The sequence below is a fragment of the Lytechinus variegatus genome, chromosome 7, assembly GCF_018143015.1.
Source record: "Lytechinus variegatus isolate NC3 chromosome 7, Lvar_3.0, whole genome shotgun sequence".
Lineage (NCBI taxonomy): Eukaryota > Metazoa > Echinodermata > Echinoidea > Temnopleuroida > Toxopneustidae > Lytechinus > Lytechinus variegatus.
The window spans coordinates 16,511,107-16,526,271 of record NC_054746.1 but is presented as its reverse complement, the minus strand read 5'-3'; the positions used below and the strand labels follow the sequence as shown (position 1 = coordinate 16,526,271).

Here is a 15,165-nt window from a genome sequence, read left to right as displayed (position 1 = left end):
TTTATAAGCTTCATATCTGCAAAAAATTCAGGGGCGAGGGTCACAACCACCCCCAAATAATTCATGGTTCAAAGGGTTAAAAAAATGCATTAATAGCTATTTTTGCAATAATTTCTATACTTTTGGCATCTGTTTTCTGAATGGATAAAATATGGTTTCCACCCACAACATTATTTCTTACACACTGGTAAAGGCTCATAAATAGAACAGAGTTTATGAATGACATGTATGTGAAGTTTATTGAACCAAAATCAATGCATTTCTGGAATTCTTTAATTTTATAAATCTGATTCATATGTTTTAGTACCTTCATACACTGATGACAAGGCTGAAAGCATCTAAAATCAAGATAATAACCTTAATTTGTTTAGCAACAAATAATTTACTTAATTTCATAAACTCTGATTTAGGTCAATGTGTTTTCTCAATGACTTCAATTTTATTTTCTTTCGTGAGGGGGAGGGGGGCAAATCTAAATTTTAATCTTGCTAATAGCTTTGATTAATTTATGTTGATATACGGCTTTACTAGAGTATTTTTTTGTCAAAGACTACGTACTCTGATCAAGGTAGTGGTGCATGCTATAGGGTTGGTGACATGCAAATGCCGAATGACGGTTGGAGGTACCTTCCAGCTCCGGTATAAGGGGCGCTGACGAGAGCGACAGTGATCTAGAGTTGTTGATGGGAGTGTGACTGCGAATTTCAAAAGAAGACTACAGTTGTGGCCAAAAAAAAATGATGAGGGGGGACTTGAAGTGAGAAGAATAGAGAGGGGAGGAATCATGGATGGGAGATTTTTTTCGGGAGGGGGGTGAAAGAATTTATTGGATATAATGGTTGCATTCGAAGGTAGCAGATGTCATGTTTACATAAACATCATTGAATTCAAACAAGAGATCATTTGCAACATTGAATTTTCAAGCAAGGAGGTTTGTGCAGGTTTAAGAAGGTTGCATGGGTAATTGTAATGGTTATTAACATATATCAAAATTTGTATATAAGAATTTGGATTAAATCATTGGAGTTATGGGTAAAACAGGTGAATCGGGTAATTGTGTGCCAAAATTCAAACCCAGAGTCGTGAGAGGATCGAGGAGGTTGGTCAATAGAATGGCATTCGGGAATGTTGGTTTGGTGTGGATGGGTGTCGGGTGGATGTGATTTCAATTTGAAGTTCGGGTTCGTATGAGTCATGATTAAAATAAATCCAGGAATAAAGGAATAGGGATGATGAGGAGAGGAAACAAAGGATACAAAAAAAAGAGACACAACATGACAAATAGATTACCACAATGTCTGGAGATTGCAGGTATTATCGTGAACAAGAATACAGTGATCTAATAATTGCACTAAAAAGGAAAAAAATAATATATGGTGAGTGTCAACATACTGCGAACAAACAACAGAGGTACAAAAAAGAAAAAAAGGTATTACAGCCCTGTCACCTGCAAGATCTATTCTAAATACAAAAGGATATATGCCCACAAGGTTAACATGAAACTTAAAAGCTCACATAACACATGACTGTGCATATCAAGTGCATGAGTGTATTGGGTGTATAGTCGTATGTATATAAATATATTTCTAAATAACTAGTGCAAATATGGAGAACATTTAAGATGATTTGTACCTTCTCCAGCACCGGTTGAACTTTCTGTTATTGTTGACATTGTGCAGGTGCTCCCAGAATCTTTGACAATAGCCTAGAAATGAATTCCCTTCGTTATATCATTGGGGTGCTTGAAAATTACTCTCAAATGAATTCAATGTATCTAGGCAGTTCAACTAAATGTGCACAAGTCTATCCTATTAAAACTATTTTCATTCTACATCTGACAGGTTTCTAGATATTTCTTTTCTTTTTCCTCCTAGTATATCTTTAACCTATTCACCACTGAACTTTGTAACTCCCATAGGCTTTGTAATGGGATTACCAGTCCAAGAAGCAATGGGCTAACATTCAGATTAGATATGTTGAAAGTATGAAAAAAATATCTTAAGAATAGAGGCAAAGTAACAGTCCTATGAATGTCAACTATCAAATGAAATGATAAATACAGCAATCAAATCATATAGTATCTTTAATAACAAAATTTTAACACAATGATAGCTTTTGAGCATTGATCTCACTTTAAACATAATATTTTGAATGATAATTAGTAATTACATGACACGAGTCTGACCTTTTGAATAATGTAGTACAGTTCAAATGCATATACTTCTAATTTCTGTGGAGTCAAATTTGACTAAGAATGGCCTCAGCTAGGAGTCAACTTTGTTTCAATTCAAAGTGACCCTTCTTCCAGTTACTTCCAGACTCCGAATTGAGTGATTTCCAACTGACACCCCACTATTTTGAATAAGTATATTCAGAATCTGAGTCACTTTAATTTTGGAATAGAGTCAACTCCCACAGATCCAGTTGACACAATATGGAGTCAAATGTGACACTATGGAAATAAGAGTAATGTTCATTCAATAGAGCCTCTATCCTACCCTCATACAATTTTCGTGAATTAGAAAGGTAGCTACAACTATGAAAATCAAGTGAAATACTCATTCAAAAGAAAAAAAAAATCATAGATTCTTAGCAAATCCATAATGTTGCAGAGTATGTGAACTCATATGCTATAGGTCTGCAGTCTGTAACTATGGATCTTATGGATGGTTAGACAACATTCAAATATATTGTTCCACTGATTTGACCCTAGCACAGTAATTCAATCAGAAACAATGAACCTGTTGACTGTCCCTTGTTTTATCAACAGGCAGAGTTGAAACCAACTTTTTTTATTGTTTTGCTCATTTTCAGCCATCTTTGACCAGCATATTCAACCTCACAAAGTTTCAGACCATAAAAATACCTTATTGTGATATTGTGGCAACTCGTAAAAATTAAAGTAAATTCAAAGTATATGACAGTGTGAACTTATGAATGCTGTGTACCTCAATGTTTTTAACACAATGTCCCGCATTCTGAACTCAGGTTTAAATTTGTGGTTTAAATATGGATAGCCAATTGGGGCACAAATCACTAAAAATACACATACAATTCATTAAATGATATAACACTCAAATTGTTCATAATTGTCTGGGAATAATTACTCAAGAATTTAGAAGTATTATCCTTCGTTTTGAAAGCAAAAGGAAACAAAAAAGTAACCACATTCAATTATAATATAGACAGAAATTTTGAATTTTTTTTGCTCCCCATAATTTTAGCACAGAGTTAGACCGTGGTCTAAGATAAAGCTGAGTTCAGAATACGGGCCATTGGCAATTAAAAAGACAAATCCTCATTTTTTTAGCTCACCTTTTTTCTCTTTATTGAAAGCTTATCTCCTGTTACTCCCATCTGGCTAAGAATGTTCGCCATTTCTTTGCTATTCACACCACAGTTGTTGGCCACATTTCTACTACATCTTTTATGGACATTCATTTTACACACTGGAGGAAAACAATGAGAAGAGGATAAACAAGATAAAGAGACATGGATATATATTCTATTAATATAAGTAATTGAGAAATATTCTTAAAACATTTGGTAACAGTTACAAAAATATCACTTTTATTTCTGTTACATCACAAATTCCATGATACATGTTTTTTTTCTACTTTGTTTCACTGAACTCGCAGATTTACAGATAAAAAAAATACTACAAACAATATGGTTTTTTAACTTAATCTAATTGATGAATACACAAGTGAGTAAGAAAATCATTGTTACACCTGTTTTATCAAATCTTAATTCATCATCTGCACTCCTTTCCATATTAATGATTTCTCTAATTCTCGAGTAAACCCATCACCATCTCTCTCCCTCTCTCACTTTCTTTCTCTCTTGTTTCTCTTCCATGTCCTCAGTTCCCCTTCATTTCTCCCAGCTCAACAGGCTCTCTCTCTCTTTCTCTCTCCTTCTCTCTACCTGTTTCTCTTTCATCTTGTCAATACCCATACATTTTCCCAGCTCCTAGTATCCAGGGATCTCCTATGGTACACTCACCTTCAAGGTGCAACACGTCACAACAGAGCAGTAACCATAGCAACACCAATTTGCCATACAAAAATAGTTCATGTTTCAGTTTATCTTTGCATAAGGCTGTATGCAGCCCAGCATTTGGAATCACAGGATTTTTTAGAAGGAAATTTGAGGCAGGGAGAGAGAGAGAAAAAAAAAAACGCCAATGCACAAGGTTATTTTTTTCTTTAATCTTATGTCCTTGGGTCTGTTTGAAATGGCAAAATGTTCCAAATATCATGATTGGTTCTCACACCACTTGTAGATCCCATTTCAGTCACAGAGCAAAAAAAAAATTCTAAACACCATACATGTATATTACTCTTTTCAAGTCTTGGATATTAAATTTCTTTAGTACCAATCAAATGTAACCTGATTTTTGCTTTTTTTTTCCTGGAATGAGCAATTGCTGAAAATTGCTGAAAATATGAGGCTGTCAGCTGCGTGAGGGGAGCAATGAATGAAGCCCTAATTTTCGTCTCATTTTGAATGAAAATTAAAAGCAATTTATCCTGACTTGAGAGAGGAGCATAAAAATGGGAGAAACAAAAACTGATGGCAATTACATCAATCTCCATTCCTGAACCCATTTATTGATCAAAGTTTTACTGGCAAATATCAAACGCTACTATATGGAACAGCTACAAGATCAATACGTTGTATATCTTTTGATGTGTGAAATGAACGAAATGCCTTTGGACAGTTTTACTCAATTTCAACTGTATAGTGGCAATTCTAAATAAAAGTATCACTGATTATGAATACCGGTACTATTAGTACATATATTTCTAAATGAATGTATATTCTTAGTACTGACTACTCATTTTTTTTCAATAACAAAAGGAAATATAAATTAATTATGCCAAAAATAATGATTTTCATGCAACAATTATACTTTGCCTTGAACCATATTCACATCTTCAGTAGATAAGAGATTTTTTTTTTTTGTTTTTATATTGTTTTTATACTCTATGTGACACAGTAAAATGGTACCACTCTAGATTGTGCTAGATTTAGTATGTAGAAGGGGGTTTCGGGGTAGACTTTGCATAGAGTGGCTTAGAAATGCTTAGCCACTATTTTTCACTGAATCAACTCCTGCCTATGACAGTCTACGTAATAGTGCACATTGGCATGCCAAGAGTATGCAAGATCTCTTGAACATGGAATCTATGTGAGTATAAGTATCCTATGCAATTGTAAAGCCTTAATGAAATTCCATGTTTGATACAAAAATTATTGTTAACCATTCAGACATTATATTATTCCAATGTTTTCAAAGCTTTTATTTGTGAAAAAAGATTTTTTAGTGAAAATGAAAATTTTGTTACCCCCTTGCTAAGATAAGCTCAAATTTACCTAAACACAATAAATCAAGGAGGAAAATAGGGTGGTATACTGATATTCATTTATCGCTCATACAATGAAAAATCTCTCTAAAAAACAAAATACCCATAAAATCTCTCTGAATTGGTATTCTGAGAACCATTTGATCTTATTAAAGCACTCCTGTTTATGATGCAATGACCATTGAGAAAAGGCTCATTAATAGCACTTTCATGTAATTCATTCCATTAATGTTTGCTGAGGTGGGATCTGAACCGCAGACCTCATGGTTCATGGTCCTGAGACTTATCCACTAAGCCACAACACCTCTATGTCATGTGGACTAACCTTCACATTGCACGCCTTGTTTGAAGAGACCATAGAGTAGAGACCCGCAGTGATCACAGAAAGTCGGTCTTCGGAAATTGTGGAGGGAAAAGCGATGGGGGATGTTAATATTGAATCGCTGTGACCCGACCTGCAGAGAAAAGGAACAAATAAAACCTTTGTCATATAATACTCACAAACATTACAGAGCTGAATTGAAGTGTAACATGCAAATTAAATAGGAAGAATGTTGATACAGGCATATTAAAATGAGAATGGCTGGGACATGCAAATCAAAATAGACCTATACAGGTGAAAAAAACAGAGACCATCAACATGTCAAATTTGTAATCTGTACGATAAAGCCCTTCCTCACACGACATACTAAACTTCACAACTGATATATTTGACATTGAAAAGATAAAGGTATATATCAGATATATTAAGATATATTTCAGATAATAAAGGCTTGATTCTTTGCAAAATAAGTCAATCATATAGCATTATTCCATATACCATGTAGAGAATGGACATTTCATTTGAAAGCCTCTCTTTGGCATGGTTAATCCCAAAAATAATTCTATCTGTAACTATTCTAATGCATTACTAGAATATAATATTCTATGCCTTAAAACAGTAATGATGTGGAGGATATGAAATGAAAACATTGCAATTTCACATAAAAATTTATCTTGATCTGCATGGTTATTTATTTTTATCATCTTTTTATTTTTTAGATTTCCAAAGCATGGGATAGACTGATAATTTGAGGATATTTGTCTACAGGTACCTTTCTGATATCCAGTCAAAAAATAAAGGTAATGCTCAAAGAGACTTTTTTTTAAAGAAACATTAGAGCATCGTGGATGCTGATTGATTGATAATACTTGAGTATAATTCTTACTATCAACCCTTTACCAAAGTATTAACCAGGGGTGGTATTCTGAGATCCATTTTATCTCAGATAAAGTAAAATATTTTATCTCCGTTAAAATCAGTGAGATAAAATACCCTTAAAATCTCTCCGAATTGGTATTCTGAGAACCATTTTATCTTCATTTTATCTCTGTAGTTACGACTTTGATTAGTCAAAGAATCTGTCTATAGCAAGTGTTAAAGGTTGTTTATCATACATTTAATGATTTGAAAACACCTTATTGTAACCACCTTATAGTTATATACATAAAACGCTTGATCTGGCGCAGCACAGTGGCTGCTGAGCCAACAATCAATTTGGCAAAATAATTTTCTGAGTATCTCTATTTCAGATTTCATTTCAAACGATAAAATATGGACTCTTTTTTTTTTAAATACTACTTTATTTGATTGGGATTTAATCATATTTACCTACTACATACTGCATATTCAATGTGCTATGAAATTGATTAAAATGTACCATTAATTATCCAGATGTATTGAAGCATGTAATTCAATATTGCGGTGATGAGACAGCAAACAAACGATAGGCATTCAATCATCACATTGTTATTCATTGAATAGCTTTCCTATCTAAATCTCGTTAAGATTCTCCAACTGTTCACTGGTAATTGCAGTCTCTCTTAACATACCATTCACAGTGTTTTATGCAAGCTTGCCTCAGAGAGTGTCATCCAAACACTTAAAGCACAAGTCCACCCAAACAAAAAAGTTGATTCGTATAAAAAGAGAAAAATCAAATAAGCAAAACACTGAAGATTTCTAAAAATCGGGTGTAAAGTAATTAAATAATGGCACTTTGAAGTTTTGCCTTTTTCAGAGAACAGTTATGGCCCAGTGATAAGCAAACACAAGAGTCAATGTCACTCACTCACTATTTCTTTTGTTTTCATTGTTTATAAGTATAAAATATTTCAATTATTACAGATTTGACAAAAAGACCCCTCTTGATTGAACTGCAAAATGCTTTAACAATGCTAATTCAACATGTTCAGTGAGGAATAAAATTCAAGTAATTCATTTTTCATACAATGAAAAACAAAATAAATGAGCAATATGGGTGATGTCATCAATGATAATAATAATAATATTCCGCTTTTGTATACTGATTGATACATCGGAACGAAGTGTGTAAGTGCCTTAAAGATGTATCATTAACCCAGTCATCAGATTCAACCAGTCATTCCTGCACACAATGCATGCTCATCCTCCACACCCTGGGGAGTATTGGACAAGCTACAATAACTTTCACATCCTACCAGGTACCCATTTAGCACCTGGGTCAAGAGTGGCAAAGTGTGGATCAACGCCTTGTCAAAAGAGGTCAGAACATGGAGGGATTGGAACACACAACCCTCTGTCAGTCAACTCATTTGCATACCAATGAGGATGTGCATATAAATGTTTTATGAAATTAAACAAAACTTAAAATACTACATGTACTTTGCTACTTTAAATCCGAGTTTGTACAATATTCAATGTCATGCTTATAGCATGGAGCTATATACATAGCTCCATGCTTATAGTTTGATTTTTCAAACTATTTTAATAAAAAATACACAAATTCTTATTGGGGTGTACTTGCCTTTTAACATTCCAAGAGCACATTTCACAAAGTAAATTCATAAAGGCATGTGACTGCATGACTTATCTCATAGATGACTGTAATTGGTGTCCCCCAAATGACTTCAAAGTTTATTATAATATAACTGCCAACTTTTTGCCTCAAGCCTAAAAAGATTTTCATTGCTATAAATATATGGTAGGAACGCCCAAGACAGTTGTTCAACATTGATACCTTTGATTTTAAAAAGAACCAATAATCACAGAAATCGTTAAAGAGCTGCGTATGCTCGTAATTTCAAGTTGAGTTGTTTGGATTTTCCCTGTACAAAAACGCCATAGGGAATAAAGCAAGCTGACCGCATTTTCAATATGCGTGATCAACCAAACCCTTGTATCTCTGTTTCACGTGCAAAGTCAATGCAGCATAGACAGGACAGTTTTTTTACGTAATTACTCTGCTACAATATACATATTCTAACGGGATTTGGGCATTTCATCACAAATATGTATGGTACCAAATGGAAAATCCATACATATCCAAGAAACTAAAATAAATTGCTTCCTAAAAAATAAACATATAATGGAGTAGGATTTGTACTTCTATTTTCTACAAAAATCTAAAATCAATTTTTGAACAAAATAGATTGATCTGATGGTTCGGATGAACGCTGGTGACATGTGTATTACGTTATATTCCTTTGTTTTTCAAACAGGTAATTATACATAAACCATTATTTTTCTATATATTTCACAGTATGATAGGAATAAAATTATCTGCTTATGCATGAAGATGACCTTTTTCCCAGTGGATATGATTGTACTCTCATCAGTATAATGCATAATGGAAATACATACATGTACGTTGGTCATTACTTCACCTCCTCAATATCACCTTACTTCCTGCCTCCATCTCAACAATTGTCATTGAGCTTGTCATTGAGGATGTCTTTCAGATTGTCATTGACAGAATCATAAATTTTAATGATAAATATATTCAACAATATTACGAAGTGACTTGTTTTCTTTTCTCTAGTTTTCTTTTTCCCTTTACTTTTTTTCTCTAAAATACAGATGGAGGTGGAGAGATAATACTTCCTCCAATTCTCAATGATCCCAATGATGGAACATGCACGGCCACACAATGGAATGATTAAAAAAAAACTTACACTTTTGACAACATTCACTTTAATTGCAATATTACCACTAAATATTATAATGAATTTCAATCAAATTCTCTGAATTTGAGAAAATATGAGATGCTTAAATAACAGAACTGTAGGCACCCATAATTTCAGAGAGAAAAAAGCTTTAATGCATTATAACCATTTTGGTTTTCCTTTTCCTTTTACTATTATTAGACGGCAACATGATAGTTTACTGGTAAAAATGTTTAAAATGAAGAAATGTATCAGTATACTGATTTAGCAGAGGGTTCCCACTTTAATGCCATATGTTAACTGCTGAAAACAACTGTTTGGAACTGCAAAGGCATATCACATTTGGAAGTAAACTTGTAGGAAGTAATTCCTCAAAAAGCTGTGTGCACCTGAATAGGTAGCCTAGCTTAGCCGGGGTAATAATAATAGCAGGGCCCGCTGGGAGAATAGTTTTCAGAACTGAAGTGGCTACCCTGGGTAAATATACTGTTGTTATTATTAATATTACCATTATTATTAATACATGTAGAAGAGACAGTGCTTTCTAGCTGTAAGATGTAAAAAAAAAAACACTGTTTAACTTTTTTTTCAACGATGTTTACTTAACAACAAAGTTTAATTTTAAATTCTTAATTCTCGACAAATTGAGCATAGTTGTTTTAACTGTTAAACAACTACTGTATTTCATACGTGTATATCAAATAGCATTGTATAAGATTTTAAACATTTTTTCATGGTAGAACAAACTTACGACTAATTGCATAGACAGCAATGTAGACATCAAACATGAAAATCAATTGTACAGTGAATGATTTATAGGCACTGTGTTCATACAGAAAACAGGGTACACGCTGAACTTCAAGGATTTACAATTAATCCAGATCAGCTGTAAAGTGACCAGCCGAATATTGGATTCATTTTTAATAGACAGATTAACTTTTAAATTTAAAAAAGATTTTTTTTTTTCCATATAAAAAATCATAAATAAAATTCATGAAATACAAGATAATATTTAAAATGGAGGATAGCCCGTTTCAGTGATGTTTGCAAAATATCACTGTCCCTCCATGGGGTCTTAATTTAAATACAAGTGGAATGCCTCTGGCCGTCTCACCTGCATCACGCGGTTCAATATAGCAGCAGTGCTGACTTTGCATACTACTCTGACTCGCACAAGATGTTCAGTGATACATGGTTACTCTTATGTCCTCTTTTTATGAACTAGACCAATAAACTTACAGAGATATGATGGTTATTCAACAAAAAACCCCAACATGGCCAAAGTTCATTGACCTTACATGACCTTTGACCTTGATCATGTGACCTGAAACTCGAACAGGATGTTCAGTGATACTTGATTACTCTTATGTACAAGTTTCATGAATCAGATCCATAAACTTTCAAAGTTATGATGGTAATTCAACAGATACACCCAATTCGGCTAAAGTTCATTGACCTTTGACCTTGGACATGTGACCTGAAACACGCACAGGATGTTCAGTGATACTTGATTACTCTAATGTCCTAGTTTAACGAACTAGACCAATAAACTTTCAAAGTTATGATGGTAATTCAACAGATATCCCCGATTCGGCCAAAGTTCATTGACCCTAAATGACCTTTGACCTTAATCATGAGACCTGAAACTTGCACAAAATGTTCAGTGATGCTTGATTACTATTATGTCCAAGTTTCATGAATCAGATCCATAAACTTTCAAAGTTATGATGGGAATTCAACAGATATCCCCAATTCGGCCAAAGTTCATTGACCCTAAATGACCTTTGACCTTGATCATGTGACCTGAAACTTGCACAAAATGTTCAGTGATGCTTGATTACTATTATGTCCAAGTTTCATGAATCAGATCCATAAACTTTCAAAGTTATGATGGGAATTCAACAGATATCCCCAATTCGTCCAAAGTTCATTGACCCTAAATGACCTTTGACCTTGGTCATGTGACGTGAAACTCATGCAGGATGTTCATTGATACTTGATTAACCTTATGTCCAAGTTTCATGAACTAGGTCCATATATTTTCTAAGTTATGATGACATTTCAAAAACTTAACCTCAGGTTAAGATTTCGATGTTGATTCCTCCAACATGGTCTAAGTTCATTGACCCTAAATGACCTTTGACCTTGGTCATGTGACATGAAACTCTAATAGGATGTTCAGTAATACTTGATTAACCTTATGGCCAAGTTTTATTAACTAGGTCCATATACTTTCTAAGTTATGATGTCATTTCAAAAACTTAACCTCAGGTTAAGATTTGATGTTGACGCCGCCGCCGCCGCCGCCGTCGCCGTCGGAAAAGCGGCGCCTATAGTCTCACTTGCTTCGCAGGTGAGACAAAAACTAACTTAAAATATCCCAAGGTTTAAATCCAAATATAATATTCCGATGGTCACTATTCACATCTGTCCTTGGGACTCTGGTGTACATTTATACAAAGAGACAATTAATCCTTACGTCATTAACGCCTTCATCTTTATGGCCAGGACAGCGAGTAATGATCTGCTCATGACATCTTTTGTGAACAACAACTGTACAAACTGAAATTTAAAAGAATAAGAGAATTATTAACATTTGGTTGTTAGTGGCATGGTTTAAAACAAATATTTCCAAATACAAACTCACGCCAATGCATCATCAATCACTTTTCCATAAAATACATGAATCTCATATCAATTGAAAAAGAATTCTCTTGATTCCCTTGATGAAATAATCATAATTACCTGCACTAAATCTGAATATATTACGGTTTTGGTTAAATCAAACCACATTTGTGAATATGGGCCTTTGAGAATATAGTAAATATCTTCATGAATACACTCTAAATGAATTTCAGTAATGCAAATTTTCTTTACTGGAAATAGAAGAAATGACCATGATAAACAAATGGTAATTATGGAGGGAAAGGGATGGAGAAGAGAAAGCAACAAACTGATCAAATAAACCTGGGCTCCGTAACACAAAGGTTAGCGATTAATCGTATGCTTGATTTTCACGAGTGATTGGACATAGCAGTCAATGGAATCAATCGTAGAAAAATGTTCTTCGATCATTGCTAAGCTTTGTGTTACGGATCCAAGGTGTGATAGAAACCAAGTTGAATAAAGATGTGAAGTTAAACACTGACATCAGTTTTGAAAATGTCACAAAATCATAAATACGGAAAAAGGAGATCTACATGAGATATGAACATATTAATCTCAAATCATTGAAATAAAGAGTTCTTACCTTGGCATTGGTAACCTTGACGATAAAGACCCCTGGAAATAAAACAAGAAAACAAAATAAATATCAAGTACATGAATGATGAAATGAAAATATATCAATAAGAACCAAAACAATAAAACGTACTGGAAAGCTTTTCACAGATATACAGTGAATTGCCTAAAAGGGAATATCAAAAGACTTTTTAATTCAGTCAAAATTTATGCCTCAGCCATTAGAAAATTACATGCACAACTTAAACAACAGTGACCTTTGACTTTGAGATTATCCTCCCTCACATATGCATACATGAGCCAAGCATGAAATCGATTTCCTTGACCGAATCTTCAGTGATTGCATGAATGAGATACTTACAGGTGTACTGTTTATCTTCAAATCATTATATTTTCTTTCTTTAGTTTGCATATCAAAAAGTACCAGCGATGTCTTGCTCTCCTTCATGTACATGAGATAAATATGACAACTTCACATTTCGTGCACAATTATACGTTTTCATAACAGAATGTTTGTACATCAAAAGCAAACATCCATACAGAAAATGATACATAATTCTATATAAATTCCGACCAGAGAGCAGAGCAAAAGCAAAGAATGTGAAAGTTGTTGTTGTTGTTGATCACCATGCAGGTGATACAAAAATGAGGATGGTTTATTACTTCTTTTTTATTTCTCAGGACTGAATATCAATATTAGATTATTGTGAGCCCTAATAGGAAACCCCTTAGAGACTCCATGGCAAAATATAGAACTCTCCTCCCACGCACTCAAGCCCAAAGAGATGAGATAAGACGGCAGATTTGGGAAAATGTGGACGGAACACACGGGACACAAAAAAATGATAATGAGGAGGTTCTTGCGGGTGGATTGTAAACAATCATGAAATCAAATTTGCTAAGCATTCAATGTCAGGCAGTTCTGTATCAAGGCAACCCAGAAAATCGATTTCCCCCTTCTAAGACTCATATTTAAAAAAAAAAAACTGTCTGGCAGTGGCATGATGAACAGCAGTTTCTTAGCCATTTGTTCATTAATGTTATCAGGTGGGTGTTTCATAAAGATGTTCGTAGGTTACAGGCGACTTTACGAACGACTGGTGATCCTTTTTTGTGGTAAATGACACGCACCAGATTTCCAATGGCATTGATTTAGTTCTCGAGAAAGGGTCACCAGTCGTTTGTAACTACAGCATTAACACCCACTGGATTTGATTACAAACCAATGGCTAATTGAACTTACATAAATTGTTTTATATTCATCAACAAAAAAATGTCAAACTGGGAAATCAACACAATTTCAAATATCTGTCAAATGAAAGATGGTGATAGCTAGATATAAAATTCCCCTCATTTCTTTGTTTCTTCCTTTGATTTAATGGAGGTTCATCTTTTTATTTTTTACTTAGTCTTCCCAGTTACCAAATAACATTCATCTCATATGGAGAAAACATGAGTGCAGGGCGCGACAAACCCGCTTGCCCGGGGCAAGTGAAAATGACGTGCGGGCAAGCACTTCTCAAAGTCAATTGCCCGGTCGGGCAAGTGGTTGTTGCGTCTTTTTTTCTGTACCTTACCTCGCTTTTCCATAAATCATCAAAAATCCACACTCAAAATCATGAATAAGCCTTAAAAAATATCGAGTAGCGCAGTTTCAAATTCCGAAATTGCGTTATTTTTTCTGTACCACGTATTTCCATACATGGTACCAGGTATGAAAAAAATCAACGCAATGGCCGGGAAACAGTTGAATATAGTATTATATTGTTTAATATTGAACAGGTATTCCTCAAAATAGAAAAAAAGTAGCATGTGAAAACATGTAGATAAAATTATTGACCGAGTGGAACATCATAAAATGATGAAGAAAAGACTTGATGGTTTCCAACTAATTTTTTTTTTTTAATCAAGGAAATATGGAAAATAAATGACCATTTCATGGATTTAAAGATGCAAAATGTGAAATTTTAGCCACCCCACTTTTGATGATAAAATAATTTTTTCCGATTCAATAAAGAGCTGAACATTTTTCACTGGCTTTCTTTTCCAACTACGGTAAATGAAAGCAATTCTAAGGAAATATGGTACGCAGGAAGCCATTTCATGGATTTAAAGATGCAAAATATGAAATTTTAGCAACTTTTGTTGAAGGGTTTTTTAAAACCTTAAATAACCATAAAACAGGCCTGCATAAAATATCGATTTTTTTCTCCAAAATAAACGTAAAGACTTAGGCCTAAGTTGCTGAAAATATCCTTTTCAATGTGTGTTCTTTTATACTGGGCATGATACTCAATTGTTATTTTGTGTACCTTAATAAAAATAAGAGTAGTGCCGTCATAATGAAAAAAATTATTTAAAAAATTGGGCAAGCAGGTTTTTCTATCGGGCAAGCAAATTTTTTCATCACTTGCCCAACAGGGCAAGTGACAAAAAAATTTTTGTAGAGGCCTGGAGTGCCTTTGACTTTCAAATTTAATAGGCCTATAGGTATCAAATGACTTCTCATACATCCTAAACAAGTGATTACTTGGATGGTAAGAAAAAACATTTAGATCCATTTACTCATTGTTGTAATTATGGTAAGTGAATA

General features: G+C 33.9%; 1 protein-coding gene across 3 annotated transcripts in view; it reads right to left on the bottom strand.

Moving 5' to 3' along the window:
* LOC121418570 (calcium-independent protein kinase C-like) overlaps positions 1 to 15,165 on the bottom strand; it is an 83,800-nt gene that overhangs the window by 15,380 nt on the left and 53,255 nt on the right. Inside the window, exons 4-8 of one of the 3 annotated variants that reach the window (XM_041612505.1) lie at positions 12,583 to 12,614; positions 11,812 to 11,894; positions 5,695 to 5,824; positions 3,316 to 3,449; positions 1,633 to 1,705 (exon numbers count right to left, since the gene is read on the bottom strand). In XM_041612505.1, the coding sequence (XP_041468439.1) occupies positions 1,633 to 1,705; positions 3,316 to 3,449; positions 5,695 to 5,824; positions 11,812 to 11,894; positions 12,583 to 12,614 (452 nt within the window). Of the gene's footprint in view, positions 1 to 558; positions 716 to 1,632; positions 1,706 to 3,315; positions 3,450 to 5,694; positions 5,825 to 11,811; positions 11,895 to 12,582; positions 12,615 to 15,165 lie in introns of all 3 variants that reach the window. The other 2 variants (XM_041612504.1, XM_041612503.1) reach the window with 2 other exon arrangements.